The sequence below is a fragment of the Ptychodera flava genome, chromosome 19 (genome assembly GCF_041260155.1).
Source record: "Ptychodera flava strain L36383 chromosome 19, AS_Pfla_20210202, whole genome shotgun sequence".
NCBI classification, from domain to species: domain Eukaryota; kingdom Metazoa; phylum Hemichordata; class Enteropneusta; family Ptychoderidae; genus Ptychodera; species Ptychodera flava.
The window spans coordinates 22,780,485-22,800,945 of NC_091946.1; the positions used below are offsets into that span (position 1 = coordinate 22,780,485).

The 20,461-nt window shown below is 36.2% G+C and overlaps 1 protein-coding gene across 4 annotated transcripts in view; it reads right to left on the reverse strand.

Moving 5' to 3' along the window:
* LOC139118934 (cation channel sperm-associated auxiliary subunit delta-like) overlaps window positions 1–20,264 on the reverse strand; it is a 26,849-nt gene extending 6,585 nt beyond the window's left edge. Inside the window, exons 1-18 of one of the 4 annotated variants that reach the window (XM_070682500.1) lie at window positions 19,929–20,264; window positions 18,156–18,287; window positions 17,142–17,217; window positions 15,697–15,858; window positions 15,045–15,164; window positions 14,451–14,682; window positions 13,405–13,482; window positions 12,387–12,460; window positions 9,201–9,350; window positions 8,113–8,229; window positions 6,976–7,065; window positions 6,282–6,343; window positions 5,517–5,571; window positions 4,849–4,901; window positions 4,313–4,363; window positions 2,936–3,028; window positions 1,645–1,744; window positions 1,128–1,208 (exon numbers count right to left, since the gene is read on the reverse strand). In XM_070682500.1, coding sequence (XP_070538601.1) covers window positions 1,128–1,208; window positions 1,645–1,744; window positions 2,936–3,028; window positions 4,313–4,363; window positions 4,849–4,901; window positions 5,517–5,571; window positions 6,282–6,343; window positions 6,976–7,065; window positions 8,113–8,229; window positions 9,201–9,350; window positions 12,387–12,460; window positions 13,405–13,482; window positions 14,451–14,682; window positions 15,045–15,164; window positions 15,697–15,858; window positions 17,142–17,217; window positions 18,156–18,287; window positions 19,929–20,110 — 1,908 coding nt within the window. In that variant the 5' untranslated portion in view covers window positions 20,111–20,264. The remainder of the gene's footprint in view (window positions 1–1,127; window positions 1,209–1,644; window positions 1,745–2,935; window positions 3,029–4,312; window positions 4,364–4,848; window positions 4,902–5,516; window positions 5,572–6,281; window positions 6,344–6,975; window positions 7,066–8,112; window positions 8,230–9,200; window positions 9,351–12,386; window positions 12,461–13,404; window positions 13,483–14,450; window positions 14,683–15,044; window positions 15,165–15,696; window positions 15,859–17,141; window positions 17,218–18,155; window positions 18,288–19,928) is intronic. The other 3 variants (XM_070682502.1, XM_070682503.1, XM_070682501.1) reach the window with 3 other exon arrangements.
* Window positions 20,265–20,461: the final 197 nt, after the last annotated feature.

Below are 20,461 nucleotides of genomic sequence, written 5' to 3' on the forward strand. Positions count from 1 at the left end.
TATGCAGTGTAACTTGCTGATGTCCGCCGCCATAGCTGTCTCGTGCTGCTAACTCCAGAGCGCCCTCAGTGTTAACAGGGAGATATGGACATAAGCAGTGTTTTAATGAACATAAATTTGTTCAATGAACAAACAAATGACCTTCATGAACATAAGCATGAAAGTTTGAATAACAGCATGGTTTTTATGAACATAAACATACAATTTAAGAATATAAACATACAATTTAAGAACATAAACATGGTTTTTATGAACATGAACATACAATTTAAGAACATAAACATGGTTTTTATGAACATAAATGTACAATTTAAGAATATAAACATACATTTTAAGAACATGAACATGGTTTTTATGAACATGAACATACAATTTAAGAACATAAACATGGTTTTTATGAACATAAATGTACAATTTAAGAATATAAACATACATTTTAAGAACATGAACATGGTTTTTATGAACATGAACATACAATTTAAGAACATAAACATGGTTTTTATGAACATAAACGTACAATTTAAGAATAAAACATACATTTTAAGAACATGAACATGGTTTTTATGAACATGAATATACATTTTAAGAACATAAACATGAAAACTTAGAACACACAAATGTGTTTTTTGAATTTTGAACACTTGGCTTGCCATAATCATGTGTATTTCCATATGCGTTTGTACATGTGGGTTTGTTTTTATTGTGATTATGCGATCTTTTTGGTGTACTGAGTTCATAGAACACTGTGCGTCCTTTTCATTCCAGAGTAAAACCACTAATCCTACAGGAATTATGACAATGGTACTTTGATACCAACGATGTTCTGAATGAAAGTATAAAAACTACATGGCAAAGGACACGACCTCATGCGATAGTAACATGCTATAGCAACAGGTGTACTCAGACAAAATTTTTCATCAGTTCTGTCAGGAAATTTACGAATCAAATTTACGATCGCAATCAGTGCTACTACCAGCCTTTGTGATTTGTATCAATGGTACATGGTGTTGTCGACAGTTTCTGTTACACTTCCCATTTCACTCCCTAGTCATATGTGAAATATGGATGAATTTTCTTTACTATTTGAATCTAAAAATCATTGCCAAGTTGTTCAATCTTTCCTGTACCTCTCTAGTCCAAGCATGACTTGTATCTGAACTGTTGATCAGCATGGATGCCCAGTCTTGAGGTGTACCGATACACCCTGCCTTGAAAGATAAAAATGTATGTAAGAAATATTCATATTATGATGAAAATGGCAGAGGGTTATATAAGGGTCAAATGATAGAACCAATGTGACTCAAAATGTCTCAATATCACATATTTAGAAAGTCTTTGCACACATCTATTGCTATCCATCCGATGAGTAAAATCATTTCTATTGAACATATTTTTCTTTGCAACTTTCTTTCAACTTGAAATATACACACATTTCTCAGACACTCTTGACAACAGCTTTGATTTGACATTGATTAATTCAAAGACATTGACAAACCATACCTGTTTATAATCCTATATTCTTTTGTTCCCCGACTTACCCTCAACTATGAAAGCAGCTGATGGACAGAATGGGTAAGTTTACTTTTGATTTTCATTTCAACAGCAAATGAAGATATAGTTTATTTGATGTAAAGACCAACTTACTGCAGTGGCACTGAGTCTGTAGGAGAAATCTGTGTGGTTGAATTCTTCATGCACTACGAAGTCCACTTGCACCTCTTCAATGAAATCATTTCCATGGTATCTGAAAATTCAATACAAATTTTTTGTTGGAGGGTTTTACCACAGTAGCTGACCACTGGCTGTCTGTGATGGTATAGGGTTGGGTACCCCCTGGGACATTTACAATCTTGACCAAAGAGAGTTGTGAATGGGCTGTAAAAGATCAATAGGCCCTTATTTTGGTATCGAATGAATAAACAACCATGATTTCAAAAGGCAATAGAGTGCATGCTTTTCAGTACTTGCTACTGTAGAGAACCTAGGCCCAGTACATGGTGGCCTACTCATATAGACATACCCAGGAGTTAGTGCGCCCTCAACGGTGGAACTCATCTAAAGCCATGATGTTACCTTACAGTCAAACAAATCTGTCACAAGGTCATCCATTTAGCTATGACCTCGCGACACCCTTGTCTTGTTGAAGTACACCAACTTGTGATGTCAAAAGGGTGAAGTATGTAGTCTGCTATTACTCTTTATTTAAGCAATAAAGCACACCCATCGATGGTATACCACGAGATTTTGACCAGTTCACGACATATATGCAAGAGCGATAGCGAGAGCATATATGAAGTGAAACGGTCAAAATCGAGTGGTATACCATCGCTGGGTGTGATTTATTGCTATTATATCATAACAGTATATTGAAATTCTGGCGTGGAACGTCATAAAAGGGATTTTCCTCAAGCTGAGAGCTAGCGCGTATGCCAGCCGTGTTATATCGCCAATATACCAGGGTTGTTTTGGCGTCTCAACCAATCAGATCGCTGTATTTGCACCATCAATATACTGGTATGATACAATAAAATATATCATTGTCTATTGAGTGATAGTCATTGAGTCTATTATGGTCCAATCTAGTAAGGGATGGTAATACAAGATAAAGTTCATACCTCTGATTGGTCAACATACGCTAATAGTGTCACACTTTAAAAATACAACACTACAATACTGAAATTTTACACTGACAGCTATCCTATCACTTGACAGACTCTCTCCATGGCTCTCATTGGTTAAACAATTTCAGCTTAGTGTAGCCCTGGCTCAGCAAGCCAGTACATCCGGCACTTGTTTCAGTACACATTGACCTCAGGCCTGGCTCAACCAGACTGTTATGGGCATATATAGGAAGCAAATCTGAGATCTGCATAGCAGACCAGGGGATGCGAGACAGTCTAGCTACATGATGGGGTGACAAGCTGACGTGACTTACAGATCAACGATGAGCAACAGAGAATCAGCGTAGTAGACTTGGATCGGACAGCCCCAGTCAGCAGAGTTGTACTCGGCCAATGAGTGATCATCACTGAAAATCACATCAAAGGCAAAAGATATTAATATCAATACATATACCGTACTCGTCCGAGTATAAGCCCCTGCTCGTGTATAAGCCCCCCTACTGATTTCAGAGGATTTTAGAAAATGCATTACATCCATGTATAAGCCCCTACCCTAGTGTAACTCAAATACAGAAAGGTTAGGAGAGTATATTTGGTCATTTAACTTGGCAAAATTACTTTTAGATAATAAAGAAACCATTAAAAGATGTTAAAACAATGGGAAACTGGAGTTCCCTTGACAGCATCGTAGGGAAAATGACACGTTTTCCCAGTACTATCTTGATTCTTTGACCCTGCTCACCCCCGTCGCCTAAATAGAATAGTCTCACTCACGTCGGCCATTGTTCATTTTCATGCACAGCCCACAGCCACGATGTTTTCATGCTTGAAACATGCAGTTTCTTTTGTTTGAAGCAATTATCATGTCATTTGTGAAGACTTTTCCTGGTGACTATTACAATTTTCACTGCTATGTTGTTGTTTTCACAAGATGTAGACAGTTTGATACTGGAATATTGAGTTGCCTTTCCGTGTAAGCAATGCATGCCTGTTCACATTACTGTTGATCAGCAGCATACATGACGTCTTTTGTTTCAAGTTTGGGGGGTTTTTGACGCTGAATTTCACCAAAATGTCACTTCTGTGTTCAGAGATTGTACAATCAGTTTCTTTGGATGTGTAAGTCGATAAATTATGCGTCCATGCTAGATAACATGGGGTTTGCTCGAGTATAAGCCCCTCCCCTAGTTTTACAGCTGTTTAGTGTTGCCGAACCGGGGGCTTATACTCGGACGAGTACGGTATTGTGTCATGCGATGTTGGTTGAATAGATGATGAACTGTACAGAGTTGACCATTTGGACCAAAATATAGCAATGGTCTACTGCAGTGTGAATGTGACCTGGAATAGGAAATTTCTGTTCAGCAAAATATCATTCAAATATATTCTCCTTAGAGCACATGCAAACTAATGAGACAAAGGCATTTAAAAATGTGGAATAAAACTCTGATCTTACAAGGACAGATGTTGCCACAGGAAACAATGAGATTTTACAAACTTTGGAAGAAATAGAATGTTAAAAAAATCACAATGGCTGAAGATTCACTCATTTCAACAAGATTCACAGAAAACTCAAACAATTCAAAAAGCAGAGTACAGAGTTGTAGATCCCTTTTTTCACAAAAAAAGAAGAAACCTATGATTTGAAATCTTGAGTTCAGTACATTGATTATAATTAAAGAATATTTTACCCATGGGCTGCAAATTCAAGACCATTCACATTGTTACATATCGCAGGTTTGCTGAAAATCGAAAACAAAACATAGAGAAACAGTCAGTGCAATTAAATTGATATTCCCACTCCAGCAAAAGAACCTGACCCTGCCTTTGTATAGCATAGGAAGACGAAACATGTCCCCCACTGTTTCATTAGCATATATTTTCATTTACTCAACAACGCTATTAAGGTATCTGGCTCTGATTGCTATGACAGTGCATAATATATGAGTTTTACAAAAAAGATCAAACACAAGTGTCTTCATATTTAAATAATTATAATAATATGATAAAGGAAATTTATAATGCAGCTAATCTTGTGAGCTCTGGGCACATGGAAGGAGTGAGAAAAAAACTACTGTTTCAAAACAAATAACGACTAGAAAGGAAATCAGTGTTTGAATGTTAACGTCAAGGTTATCACAGATATCTTTTATCTGGGACTGGAATGCATACATATTGTATTCTATCTCACAGAGACTTACTACCATCTAACTTTCAGCTAACTCACTTTCTAACCCTAATACTGGTATCAGGAGGACACCCTATGGCTATATCAGCTACCTGCAGGTATAAATAATGCAATATTGGTCAAAAAAGTACCACGATATGAAAATTTCTTACATTGACCGGATAAAATATATCTGAATCAAAATACATTATGAAGGGAAAATTTTGGTCTGTGATACGAGAAACAGAAGTTCAATCAGACATTAATCATCAAATCTACTATATTACCATGATAATTAGGCACTGAGTTATGATGTCATATTCAGCTTTTTAAACATTTTAGAGTCAGTGAATTAAATATTTGACAGTTTTCCAGGCTGTCCAATTTAATGATAGCTCTGAATAACAAACAGCCCCTTTCTATCGGTCTAAAGATTACAATCTAAACAACGACCTTGACCAGTGATGAAATTGGTCAACCCTTATCCTGACAAGTTCATACATATTTCACGGTCAGGTCAAGTTGATTTAAAATCAGTGAGGCATAACATGTCCCATAGGTTGCATTTTAACAAAGACTAGAACATTTGAAGGCCCCTGAAAACACAGAGTTTTGGCTCTACATCGCTTTTTACTGACTTATAAGATGGGGATGTGATACTGCCTGGCAGGAGAAGGTTAAGAATATATACAAGCCTCAGTTATTACGGTATAGTACGAGTTACTTACCAACTGTGGATTTGGTTGACAATTTAGACTTGAGTGCACAGCATTGACTCTGAGACTAATGGTAATAAAAAATGTGAGGTAATGAGATTAAAATTGTGAAAATTGCTACTATTATTAAGGGTGGTATGTGCCTTGAAAGTGAAAGGCTTATTAATAAATTAGTCACAGCTAATACAGCTTACAGGCAGAATGCGCTTCAGGGATAGATATGCAGACTCTCAAATTTTGGCAACTCTTTTCTGATCTACCACTTGTAGGGCTCATTTTACAGCTTTTGGAGTGAGAAAAATGTTCACTGTCTTATTTTTATGAAAATCAAAATTTTATTTTTCCCCTTAAATTAACACAGGCATGGCAGCCATTTTGAATTTCAGATATCAGTAAGTTTGTTTCTCTAGTACTAATTTTGCTCTGTGACCCCTCTGTGACCACTCTGTGACCCCTGACTTTGATTTGGTTAGAGGATGGTTGAATGTTTGCTTGAGGAAAGTTTGAGCAAAAGTTTAAGTCATTCATTTTCAAGGCACAAAGTACCTTAACTCTCTGAATCAATTATAGGTACTTCTTCTCTAGTCAGTGGTATTCTATTTCATGCAATATGTTAATATTTCCTTGAGCCAAACAGAATACAACTTTTGAGTTGGTGGCACATCACACAGGTTTAAATTAAATGGCAAAAAGTCCTAAACTGGGTGTAAAATTCATGGATATGAGATATCTGTGATGTACTTGAAGAAAGTTGCTGAGTCATTGAAGTAACCTTACCTTGTGTAGGTAGTGTGCACTGATGATGCAGCTGAGATTATAACATCTTTCATTTCAACTGACTGAAAATTTAAAAAAATTGCCAATGGTCAACATGGTTCCTCAATGTCTATCTTGACTATCAGAAGTATCCGTATGGCATAATGCACAAACCCCTGACCTCTCATGAATTGCTGTATCCCTAGATTACTGAAAAACATACAGGCTGAGTTTACAAGCTGAATACTGTTTATCTCAACATGCTTTCAGGAGTAGGACAAGAAACTGTGGTTGACATTAAAAACAAAAAAGTGACAAAAATCATATACTTTAACACATATACAATGTCACTGGAATTTTCCAGCTTTCAAGGTAATATTAATTCAATATTGCACCACAAATTTCCTGCATTCAAGCTAGTAAAGGGGTTGATAATTTCCCTGAGAACTCAAAGGCAGATACTGATACAGACAGTGTCAAATAAGACATGATTATAACTACAATTTCTTTTTGACTGCAGATAAAACGCCAGCTCAGAATTGTATGTAGCTGGAAACAATCTGTCCTCAGGGTGCACTTTACTGAATGTGACTCTAAATTCCGGTCAATAATCCTTTACATAACACTAAGAGTAATGCCTTCACCAATTACTTTGGATTAATGGATTGCACTGTCATGACAGATCTCTTGGGATTAGTAATCGGATTAGACTCACCAATCTCTTTGCCAGAATACCAGGATGTAGGACTTCATCAGGGTGTACTGTAGTTTCTAATGTTAGCAACTCCGGCCGAGTCACAGTGACCTATAAAACCAAACAATATTGTCAATCATTTCAGTGTGCTTGTATTGCTTAAAGGAAAAATGCGCCTCAGGGACAGATATTTTCTCTAATATTACAATTATTTTCTGATCTACCGCTTGTAGAGGCTCATCTTGAAGCTCATGGGATGTGTAAAATTTTCACTGTCTCAGTCGTGCGAAAACCTACCCCAAACTTAGCTTTTCCGTATAGGGTTAACACAGGAATGGCAGCCATTTTGAATTTCAATGTAATTCAGTTTCAATGTAAATGTAATTGTTAGGTCATTTGTTTCTCTGGTACAACATTTACATGGTGACCTCTGATTTTAATTCTTGATTTTGAAAGAGTATGGGTAAAAGTTTCATTGAGGAAAGCTTGAGCAAAAGTGAAATATTTCAGTTTTGAAGCCTGCACTACCTTAATATTGCAGACTGAGTGTACTCCACTATATTTTACAGGTGAGTATAAAATGTAGTGTTATTTAGTATTTGTAAAAGGAGTTCTAATGCTTATACAAAATACAACATTTTTGCAATCACAGCAAAATTTGAACATTACCAACAAAAAAGTCTAATTTTAAGTACATCAGCCAAACACGATACATGAACACCCCAGATGTAAGAATAGCATTTCACAAATCTATTTTTACACCAGATATGTCTTTGTATTCAAGTTGACTCAATCAGAACACACATTCTGCTCTACCTGATTAGACACAGATTAAATTGGATTTGGATCAGCAAAACTATTGGTCTAGCACATCTAGAAAATTATATTCCAATTACATATAGTTGTAGTTCAGTCATTCTGTTATAAATTTGTCATTTGAATCTAATTCGACTTAATTTTCCCATTTTGTATGCCAATTCGATTTCACTCTGGTTTCATTCATAAAATTTGCATCACTCATAATGTGTGGGATTCCATTCTATTTTAGCCAGATTCTGTTCTGTTTTTAGCTGTTTGATAATCCTCTTTCCTTCATAACATAAACCACCCAGCACGACTCATCAAACACATGACAAGGATATGGAGGCAGAGCCATACCAGGATTTGATTGTCCAGCCAGGGCTGTGTTGTCAAGGTGACCGTGACATTCAGGGATCTTCTCTTGTCCAGGTAGTGAAGCACGCCCTCCTCCAGTGAAACCTCAAGTGCCTGTAACTTCAGGGCAGATGCGCAAAGAAATATAAATTACAAGTAATGGCAGCAACACCAACATCAATACTACCAAAGACAATAACAGTAGTGCATTAACAAGATCTTCATTTTCAGTGGGGAGGAACTACAACATTAATATGCATGATTAATAATCAGGCAAAAAAAAATAAATTGTGCTGTTCTGATAACATGGTTTTCAACAACAGGGTAGGTAGGTCGGCGGGAATTTTTCTAAAATATTTTTATTTTTAAATATTCATTTTTCAGGGGTTAAGGGCAGTCAAACACTAGCCACAACATTTCCAGAAAAATGTATCATGCATATAAAAGAAAAAACAAAACATAAAAGACATCCTCATTCAAGCAAAAATCAAATGCAAAGTAACAAACGTGTGATTTTACGAGCTTTTTCTTTCTTTTTTTCACTTCCGTGTATACGTAGTTCTATAAAGTTTAGGGTCGGCAGGTAAAAAATAGGCTAGGTCGGGGTTATCGGCACAGCACAATCTTTTTGTTTGGCCTGATTAAAATTAAAAGGGCAATGTGAAACAGCCTATTGACACTGCAGAACACAAGACATGTTGATCGGTTTTCTCCATCAAAATTTTTCTTGTTCATAGAGGAGATACGTCTGTGAACTCACCTACTTCTATTGCTCTCTGAACAATGCATGATATGCTGCCGATTTGAAATATCAGTGCACCTAAAAACATGTTAATTATTCATGAATATGGGGTTTCTTAGGGGCCCCTCCCATAGCTTTTTGTAGAAATTGGACCCTCTAGGATTATGTCAATTTGAAAACTTGTGCTGTGTGGGTTCCGTCTTCTTCAGTCTTGTCAAAGTATTTGTAAAGCCATGCACAGTTCAATGTTTACAATCTGTGTATGGCCGCTAGCAATGCAAACTTACAAGTAAACCCAGCTGTATGGAGTTCAAAATAAATCTAACACCTAATATCACAGTAAGCATACCTGACAGTCCTTAGACATCGCATTCCATGTTGGTACGACTTGTTTCACAGACGGCAAACCAGACTGTCTGTCAAGACCAATGATTTCAACATTGCCGTAAGCGTCAAACAGGACAGCTGTGTCTTCAGAGATATTGATGTCGCTTGCTATCTGTCAGTATTAAAAACATTATATGGTGTAGAAATTTGATAAAGTTTGATGACATTCAAACCCACACGATGCAGTATTTTTAATAAAAACTGTGTACATCACATTGACTGATACATCAATACTCTGCCTCTCAGCAGACCTGAGTTTTCTATTGCAGGTCCTGTTGCCAGGTGTTAAATTATCTGATCAACTAAAAACACACTGCAATATCAGCAAATTATTATACATCTACTGTCGACAACAATAGAATTAAGCGTGTGCTAAAAAAGCCGTACGGAACACCCGTTCCGTAACACATACGGTTTCACGGGGCCCCATTCCCTGCGGCTGTATCTGCGAGTTCACTGTAGAACGGTTTCAAGGGACCCATTGGACGAATGCCAGAACATGTCTCGCGCGTGCACTGTGCGTACGTGTGTGTGTAGTGCACACACTCCAAAGCTTGCAGAAGCGCGTCCGAGATAGTGTTCCACACTGGCGCAATAAAATTGGAAGAAAATTGTCGACAGTGCAAGAACTTGTCAATGCTTGGCCAAAATGACGCCCCAGTCAGGAATGTAAGATGTATAATAATAAGGTTATTGCGAAAATACCGCAGAGGTTACACTCGGACATAGGCACCGCACATCGCCCTCCGCTTCGTGGCGGGCAATACGCTGCGCCAATGTCCTCATGCATCCTTTGCGGTATTTTTGTAATAACCTCATATAGGGCCGTTCACAGTTTACGTCACTGTTCTCTCATTAATATGCAAAAATAAATGTTTGTCCGCATTTTTAGATTACGCTTTTGAAAATTGCGCATGCAAAATCGACGAAAACAAATCTTAGTAGACGACTGCTAGTGTAACAATGAATACTAAAAAGCATATTCGCGACTCAAGAGTACAAGCTGCAAAAACGCCATGTATGCAACATTGATAAAATTTGTCCGCATTTCAAGCTGCGTGTCCGATGTCGCGCGCGTACAGCTATATTTAGTAACAAACCTGTAACCATGAACAAGGCTATTATTTACAAATCATCAACTGGCTGGATTCTAGGAAACACAGATTATAAAACAAAAAATATGCACAAATATAACCGATGCTGATGTCAGTCGAAGCTATTGAGGCAAATAAAATGCAGATAAATTCTTCAAAGAAATGAAAATGTCAAATGAATTGATCTGTTCTATAAATTGCTGCAAACTGTTTGGATCATTAACCCTTTGAGCATCAAAGTCAATTTTTGTAGCCTTTACAAAATGTACCCCAGTCAAATTTTTTTCAGATTTTTTGCAAAAATTTTGATAAGAAACTGTAGGCAATGAAATTTTGAGTCCTTTTGCTCCAAAAAATTAAAAAAAATACAGAAAAATTCATAAAAATTGGTAAAATATAGCACTGAAATTTTGGTTGGAAAAATTACAGCATTCAAAGGATTAAAGGCATTCAAATCCACATAAAATAATTATTATTGATATTTATCTGAAAGTTCAAATCAGTTTAAGTTCTGTCCATTCTAGTTCTCCACAGATACTGCCCCATATATATCCAATAATGCAACACAATGGAGGAGAATTCTAATTTTCCTACATGTCTTTCAGATTTGAACATCTGATACACACTCAATTTATCACCTGAAAGAGGCATTACTGCAACTGTCTGATAAGTCTCTATATTTTGAATGATGAAAAAATTTGAACCTACAATGTGCGATATAAATGAACTCATGGAGAATAGAGAGTATATAAAATGATAACTTCGGTTGATTTTAATATATTAGAAGATATGTATTCAGTAACATGTCATCATGATTAATTGTAAATCGTTATGACAGCTGTTGATCATTATTCCCTCTTCTCATATCTAAATCATTCAGTCAAATTAACTAATTTATTAAATACTACTGGAAAGGTACATTACAAAAGCTGAGTTTCATTGACAATGTTTTTGGATTCAAAACTATATACAGTCCTGACGTAACAAATATTAATAAGAAGCGAAAGTTCTACAAAACATAAATAGGAGAAATCCAACTACACTGGTTAGGGCACAGCAAAATTAACGTCTCCCACAAGAATAAGAATGTCAGTGTTCTCCATAGCTTGGAATATAACAGAGGGTGACCAATTTACATCACAATGGGCAATTTGCATATTCTGTAGTTGTTAACATGTATAATTTTGTACAGTTATTAACGTATGAATAGATTACTCCAAAAACAAAGGGGTGGCCCATCCCTACAATTCCCCTTGTGAAGAACCCTGAAAGTGATTAATTTCTGTAGTGCGATGAATAATCTGATGGATTTGTATATAACTATAATTATAATAATACAATGTAGCAAAATAAAAATAAATGAATTGCGCTGATTGCAACTATAGGTTTGTTACTAAACATAGCGATATATACAGGACATTTGTTGTTGACGGAATTTAGACAAATTTTGTCCTTGTGCTCCTGTTAAATTACTTCAGCTTCAGGTCTGATCCTTTGTCATGTGACTGAAAAGTTTCAATCAAAACATAAGCAGTAACAAACTACCAACTGTCACATTCCTGTAAGAGTATCAATAATTTTAAAAACTTTTGGACAAAATATTTATTTCTGCATGTAAATGTTGTAACTCTTACGTCATTACAAATAAGCCCTATTGAGGTTATGTAGTGAAAGACTTAAACTTTTGCTCAAACTTTCCTCAATGAAACATTCAACCATTCTCTAACCAAATCAAGAATATAAATCAGTCACAGTGCAAAGCTTGGTACTAAAGAAACAAATTACCCATCATTTATCAATACTTGAAATTCAAAATGGCCGCCATCCCTGTTAACTCATTGGGGAAAAATAAAATTTGATTTTCATAAAATTCGGACACTGGAAATTTTTCTTACTCAAAGAGCTTTAAAATTAGCCCCTACAAGTGGTATATCGGAAAACAATTATAAAAATTTGAGAACATGAATATCTGTCCCTGAGGTGCATTCTGCACTGTAAAAGTATCATTGTAAAATAATAACTATGTCACACACAATAGGATAATATTGTAATACCTGTATGGCCTGTAACTGTCTTCCAAAAAGTAATAGTCCATCTGTAGTTAAAACAGCATAGTCACCCTGACTTCCTAAAAGACATTATTTGATACAAATAAGCAACCTGGCAGACTACACTTTCTTCATTTCATGAAGAAGTTAGGATAAATTGTCCAAAACATAAATTTCAACCTAATCCAAAACTTTCAAAAACAATATTTGACACAATTCGCAAACCTTCCTGCTGTGTCACTGGTAGGAAACTACTAGATACATGTTATCAAAACTATTCATAACTGTGTAACATTATAATTATAGTTATCCCCTTGATAAATATTACCTAAATTAAGTTTTTCACACTGAGCCTCCCCCTCTCGCCCTGCTATTTCAGTCATTTAAATTTGAGGGAGGGAACCCAGTACGGGAGCACGGCAAACACAATCTTGAAAGGGATCGAGAAATGAGGGCCTACGGATATCATCTGTTTTTTCTCCAAATTGTAAGTTTTGCTCCTCTGTACATAGCTACACTTTACAACTTTACATTCAGGCATGGACAGTTAAGGAAAGGTCATGATATGAGCACAGAAATACCTTTTACACACACTTATATGATTACATAAGTTTAACCCTTTGAGCACCAACATAAATTTTTCTCACCTTTATAATACATACCACAGTCAATTTTTCTCAGATGTCTGCCAAAAAATAAAATATGATGTCCATTTGGTCTAAAATTATCAAAAATTTCAGAAAAATTCATAAAAGATGTGTAAAATGTGGCAGTAAAATTTAGGTGGGAAAAATTACAGCATTCAAACGGTTAAGCCTTCTAGATCAGGAATTCTTTCAACTATTAAGATTGTTTGATGATTTTTTAAGTTTTCACCTGTTTCAGATTTGTCAGAAATAAACCTCACGATGTCAGACTAGTAATACAATATGTACAAAGGTCACGGTCAGCCTGCTGGAATCAGTGGTTGGATAGCCCCGTGTTATGGAGATGGTTATCTACAAAAACCCAGACATTCACTCACCTAGAGCAACTACAGCTACACTGATGCTGCCACTGTGATTGGTAAAACCAGTCACTGTAACAGGCAGAATGGACTGCCCTGAAGGAAAAATCAAATGCATAAATATTTAATGTTTTCACGTCTCCCTGCTGGGACGGCCCTTACAGGTATCTGATAAGTGGAATTATCGCATTATATCGACAATCAATTGGGATAATAGGATGCTTGTGTGCTTGTAATCAAGTGAATTGCTGTGTCACTACTGACATAGCAGTGTTGGTGCAGTCCTGTGGTTTTCTGCTGTGAGGTTATACCACTGTAATGGAAATAGGGGAGGAGGGGTCAATCTATGCATAGAAAGCGATGGGGCTCGCATACTGAAATTACATGTACTTCGTAGCTACTGAATAAAAACCCTTTTGTTAAAGAGTTTATAGAAATCTTCTGTGGTGCTTGATTTGATGTGAACAATTATGATTTTTTTTGTTTCTATTTATCAAGGTGGTGATTAATGAGTACAAGTACCTTGACATGGTATGACAAGAATTGGATTTCTGCAGTGGAAGACAATACTCTTTTCCATGATTTGGCCGATAACCCAGGATATCTTGAATGTCTCTATATTCTATGTTTTATTATGAAAGTGAGTGCATGAATAAAAGCAATTTCAAATTTCTCTTCCAAGCAAAATATGAATTACCTGCCAACAAGTCTTTCTAGAAGTCTACATGGTGGAAGTAACACATTCTATATTTACACATTGATAAAAGAGTGCCCTCTGGCAATAAAATGAGGAAATGCCATCACTTCCTTGTCCAAACATTACAACTTGTGAAAACACTTGATATCAAATTAATAGGCAATTACTTTTTATGAGTTCCAAATAACAGTCTACACACTGGTAACTGATGTGACTTTGACAATGACATCAACATATTTAAAGTATACAAGTTGTAAAATAATGAAAGTGAATGGAGTTATGAAATAAAATACAAACTGACAGAAAATTTTCAGGAATAATAAAATATTACCCATACGAGAAATTTTAAAGTAAAGAAGTTGATCACCTGCATTTGAACTGTAATAAAGTCTAGCAGAATCCCAAACTAGCAGGGATCCTGAGGGTTGGTCCAAAGCCTTGAAATGAACGTCTCCAATCACTGCGAAGGGCTGCATGGTAGTGGCAGTGACATTGGCAGTGTAGAAATCAATCTTCGCAAACCTGGCCACAGTTTCTTCAATTTTTGTGAGAACCACTATTGCAGAGTACACGGGTACCAATGAAAAGTCAACAACTCCCTGTAGCAATAAATAAATAAATACATAATGAGTAAATAAATAAATTAATTAATAAATCAGATTATTGTGATAAAGTCATGGACAGTTAGTTTGCATCTTTGTACATGACATCTTGAAATCAATAATGACGGTGCTGTATAAACAAAAGGCGAACCAACCTGAGAACATAGTTCATCATGGTTCTTGGAGGCAAGAAATTATTAAACTTGCATGGTGGTATTCTTACAGAAACTTTAATACTGTAAAGATGAAACTCATCACAACTATTTTGATTGTGTTCCTTCCTTGTGTTCTTCATAAAAGCAATCTATCTGTAATTCATGCTTCGGTGTTACGCAAATACTATCTGTGAATTTCATTACCTGGTTTGATGGCAGGGAAAGTGAGGAAAGAGACACCTCTTTCCAAGTATCCAGATCAAGTGACAGGAAAATCTGATCAGTGCTTGTGTTGACTGTGACTGCTGCAATGCTGTACAGACCCTATGTGTATGAAAATAAACCTTAACCCTTTGAGTGCTGTTATTTTTTCCCGCCAAAATTTCAGTGCAACATTCTATCAATTTTTATGAATTTTTCTTCAGTTGTTGGGATAATTTTGGACCGAGTGGACATCACATTTGATTGGTTACAGTTTTTATCAAAATTTTGGCAAAGAGCTGAAATTGACTGTGGTATATTTTATGAACACGGTAAAAACTGACAACAAATATGCAGGCAATCAAAGAGTTTCTCCAAAAAGAGGAACTATTTTCCGGTCAGGTCTTGTCACTGCATCTGTAATACCACTGACCAGAATTCTGCAGAATGTTTGGAGACTCAGTATACTTATTCTTAAGCTTGAAAACTGAAAATAAAGCACGTACAATTTCCACAGTTTATATTGTGGTGAATTTTGTCTTTTATGATTGCAAGTTGAGCCGATGACATCACATTACCATATAAACATAAAACCAGCCGCAGTGCACACCACACTGACAATGAGATCTAAAAGGACAAGTACATAGACACTCACATGACAGTGAGAAGCAACATGTACAGTTGTCACATTCCCTGTCATTGCTAAAGCTGTGTATTGCTGGCTTCTCAAATCATAACTGTAGAGACGACCACTAACAACCAGCAGCAAGCGAGACTCACTGACAAAAGCTGCCGATGTAACAACTGGGGTAGCAGCCTATAAATAAATTTGAAGGCATTAACCTATTATTAGGTAAACTGAAAGGATTTTCTACCACATGTACATATAATTTTTACAATTTTATATCAGGTTCACACAGGAAATAAAATGGTGCTACAAAGAGGCATGTACATGCATGTATATCAGGTACATGATGCAGTGTTATAATAATATACAAGCTTTCAACATCTGTGGTACCTTAACCCTTTTCCTGCCAGACAGTAATAACTCACTGATAACTGTATCACTTCCCCATCAGCCAAGTCAGTAAAAAGCGGTATTGAGCCAAAACATGACGTATTTTCACCCACTTGGCTTGGTATGTTATAGCATCTTTTGTCCAAAAAAATCAACTTTACAGTATTATGTTTTCAACAGCTTTTATTGTACAGTATTATGTTAAAATACATCATATGGAATACGTTGTGTTTCATTAATTTTAACCATCTTGACCTGGTGGTGAAATATGGACTTGGCAGGAAAAGGGTTAATGCTGATACAGTATTGGGAACTGGTACATACTAAGTAGTTTAGCGACTTAGGTTATATATCTCATACCGTATATTGACTACATGTTCCTTCCGTGAGTGCCTGCTTTGATGTACTGACTGCGAGGCACTATACTCAAAGTCACTTAAAATTCAGAGACTTTCAAGGACTTTGCCAGCAATTTTCAAGGACATTTTTAGGTTCACAATACCATTTTTCAGATATCATTTTTACTTCCTATCATTTTTGCATATCATTTTTTCTCATGTCATTTTGAAAATATCATAACTTTTAATTTCTTGATTTTACGAAAATTGCGGATGGCTTATCAATTTTCAAGAAATTTCCAGGACTTGCTCTGTTTGATTTATAGCATATATATGTAAAAATACATTGTTTATGTTGTCAACGATAACAATGCCATCTACACATGTATGGGCAGAGTTGACAAGCTGACAACTGTATATCTTGACACGCTTTTGGATTAGATTTAGATAAGAAACCGTGTTGATACATAAAACACAAATAGGGGGAAAAAATTATCAAAAGTTACACTTACAGTGCTACAGTACTAGCCCTTTAATTAACAATGTGCAACCGAGAATTTGTTTTCTAGTTTCCTATGGTTGAAATTTTCAAATTATAAAATTCTGAACAAAAGCATCCAGTCTGTTTTCACTAACACTGAAGCTCAATGTCCACATTATTATATGTCACAGCCATGTGAAGATTACAAGTAACTGTTACTAGATTTTGTACTTAGCTGCACAAAGGCATACATAGTTGCCTACCTGTTGCATATCAGTTGGCATCGTCAAAGCATCCGTGTTGGAATAGAAACCCTCTATTGTCAGAAACACATGTGAACTAGGATTAACAAAAAAGAAAAAGATAAGTAATATCCTTATTTCTGATTCCAACACATCGCAAAAACTATCAATTCGAAATATGATTCTTACACAATCATGACATGAGAAAACATGAATGGAAAAAAAAAAACTATAACATCACAATTAAACTGAAGGGCAAAGCCAAAAGTGTGACCAATTAGATGAAAGGGGCATCCCATAGTCACTTTCTGTAGACATTATTTTGGACAGCTTTGTACTCTTTGAGTTGCAGCTTATTAGTTATATTAGCGAGGTCATCATTTGAAAAGTCTCAGTAAACAGAATTTAAACACTGATTCAATCCAAAACGGCACAAAGTAGACTGAGTGAACAGCAACGTATTTTGAATTTCTGATATCTAGCTGAAATAGATGTCAAGAAGGGCACTCAGTCCTATGTGAGGTACAGGTGTAGCCTGGGCAGTTCAAACTACACAAGTTTCTGTTAAAAGAGGCTGGGGTCAAGAGTGTCTGCGTTTCTGTCCACATTTTCTAGCACAAACATGATAGGTCAAAAAAGTTTATTTTGGGGTCAGAAGCTGGGCTATACAGGGGCCAGGAGTCCACATTTTATCAACAATTTCTTGGTCGACAGTCCACATGCAGTGAAAGAGAGGATCAAAACTGCGGTACATATGTGTACTATACTCTTCCTATGGCAGCAGCCACCCCACCCTGTAACCCCCACCCCCAGCCCATGAGTATATGCTAATAAGCTACTCTCACATGCTACAAACCTCAGTGTATGATATTTGTGCATGAGGTTATCATATATTTGATCAAGCGAACATGTTTCACTGATTTCAAAATAAAACAGTTTAATCTACCTCTAAGTCTGCCTAACAAAGTAGGTATTTCCAGAATCTTGGAAATGCAAGAAACCAAACCAAAGTGACATCTCATGATTTCTACTTACCCCGCGTAGACTGCCACCTTGCTGTCACATTTGTTATGGAACACAGTCCTCTGACCGATGTACTGTAAATATTCATAGCCGTCTTGCAAAGCCCTGGTCTGCTGCCATGGAATTCTTTCCAATTTTGCTGGGCTGAAAAAAGTATGTATTTTCCAATAACATACATCACAAAGCAACTCCAGCTAAATTCTATCACATCATTAGTATTATTGAAAAGAACTTACAGCGCCAGAAGTTGTAACTTTTTGATTTTTTTCACAATTTTTTATTTTGCATGTTAACTGTGAGTTCTTGTTCTTCTCTCCAAAGCATGTTGAGATACAAAGTGTTTAGTTTGTCGAGTAAGCCCATGACTGCACTGTTATTGTTTACATTTGAATTCTAGTCTGGACCAGAATTCACTTGTTGACAATCACAATGCAATCTTAGGCTGAGTTGGCAAACTGAACACTGTGTAGAACGAGAACTGTAGCTTAGGTAGTATGTGCCTCGACAGTGAAAGACTTAAACTTTTGCTCAAATTTTCTTCAAGGATTCTTTCAACCATTCTCTTTCAAATCAAGAATTAAAAATCTGGGGTCACCGTGCAAATTTTGGTACCAGAGAAACAAATAACCCAAGATTTACCAATCTTCAAAATTAAAAATGGCTGCCATCCTTGTGTTAACTCTATGGAGAAAAATAAATTTTGGAATTTGAAAAGACTAAGCAGGTGAAAAGTTTCTCCGCACCAAGAGCTTTAAAGTTTAAAATACAAGTCTTTCACCTCTGAGGTGCATATATCCAACTGAATCCTTAGAAAACAAATATGGATGCAGTGCTGTTAATGGATTTTTTAGAGATTCTTACCTAAATTATAGCCTGTCACTTTCAGCCAAAATATGAAAACTGTAAGTGACAGCAAGTGTTTGCCTTTATAGATGTCACTGAACTTTAACCGAAAGAGATGGGTTAGTTTTGTTCTTTGTAAAATATATACTGCAGGCAAACAAGTTGTATATTAGAATAAGACCAAAAAACTATATGTTTCTGTTCATATGCCTTTTGGACAAAAGGCTAAGTAAGTAGGGAACTTTTCGGGGTTTTTATCTTCAATCAAGAAACAGGAAATTTGGCAAAACCATGCATGATTTTCAAATGGTCAGGGGGTTTAAACAGGGTATTCTGGTTGCATGCAACGTATATTGTATTTTTTTTGTGTGTTGCTTAATACTTTGTAATAGTAATTTATTGCATTCTGAAGGGTGGCAGCTACTGTAATATCCTGCTACAGATCATTTTGATGGGCGATATAACATGACATTGACAGCTGAAGAACTATTTTATTGTCCAAAACTTCAATTTCAAACTTTACAATATCCAAGCATTTATGTACCCATGAGCCCTCCCGTGCCATAATGGATGAAAGCAAACTTTGCATGACATAAATATATGAACTGAAGCAAGTGTACATCATGGAATGCACAGTTTTCTTAAGTCCATTACGGGCTGGAGGGGGCTACATTATACATAATACATTATTGCTATTATTTTGTGGTTTTGGCATTGCCCGGGAATTGTTTAAATGCAGAAAACATTTTGGACCACAATACTGGATAATCGGATACATTATCAGTGATAATCTGTGGGATGACGTCACAAATTTTAATGACATTGTCAATGTAACTTAATTTAAAAGCACGGGGATGACGTATGCTGGCACATCTAATACATGCATATCACTACATCTACATTCCCTTGCTTTTAAACACTGCACAAAAGAAGCGTACAAACCTCGCATTCGTTGATATGTTATGGCGCAAAGCCAATTCGCAGGAAGCTACGCATATTAAGTAGATAGAAATGGTCTGGGAGACAAAAACAAACCAACAGGTGATTGACCTCATAAGACCTTGTGACCCCTCTTCAGTCTTCGGCCCAAAAGTACGGTGACAGTTGAACCCGTATGTGGACATTGCATCTTTCGTCGAGCTGTTATGATAATTGAACTGAGGTATCTGATGCTGCGATTAAGAGAGTCAGAAAGTAGTCCAGGGTCAATTTTTCAAGGACATTCGACAGAAGTACGGCATTCTTATTTCCCCTGCTCGTATGACGTTCAAAAATGGCGGGCTTTTGCACCTCAGTCGGCATGAATTGTTTTCTAAGCGAGATGACTTGTGGCAAAATTTAATAAAATTCACCTGGAAATCATTATTTGCTTACAAATAGGACGAAATCCGTAATAATTGGCATATGGCTTTTACCGGCATGATTTTTCAGCGTTCGGAGAGTACTTTTTTGTAGATTTATGAGTTTGTTCCGTT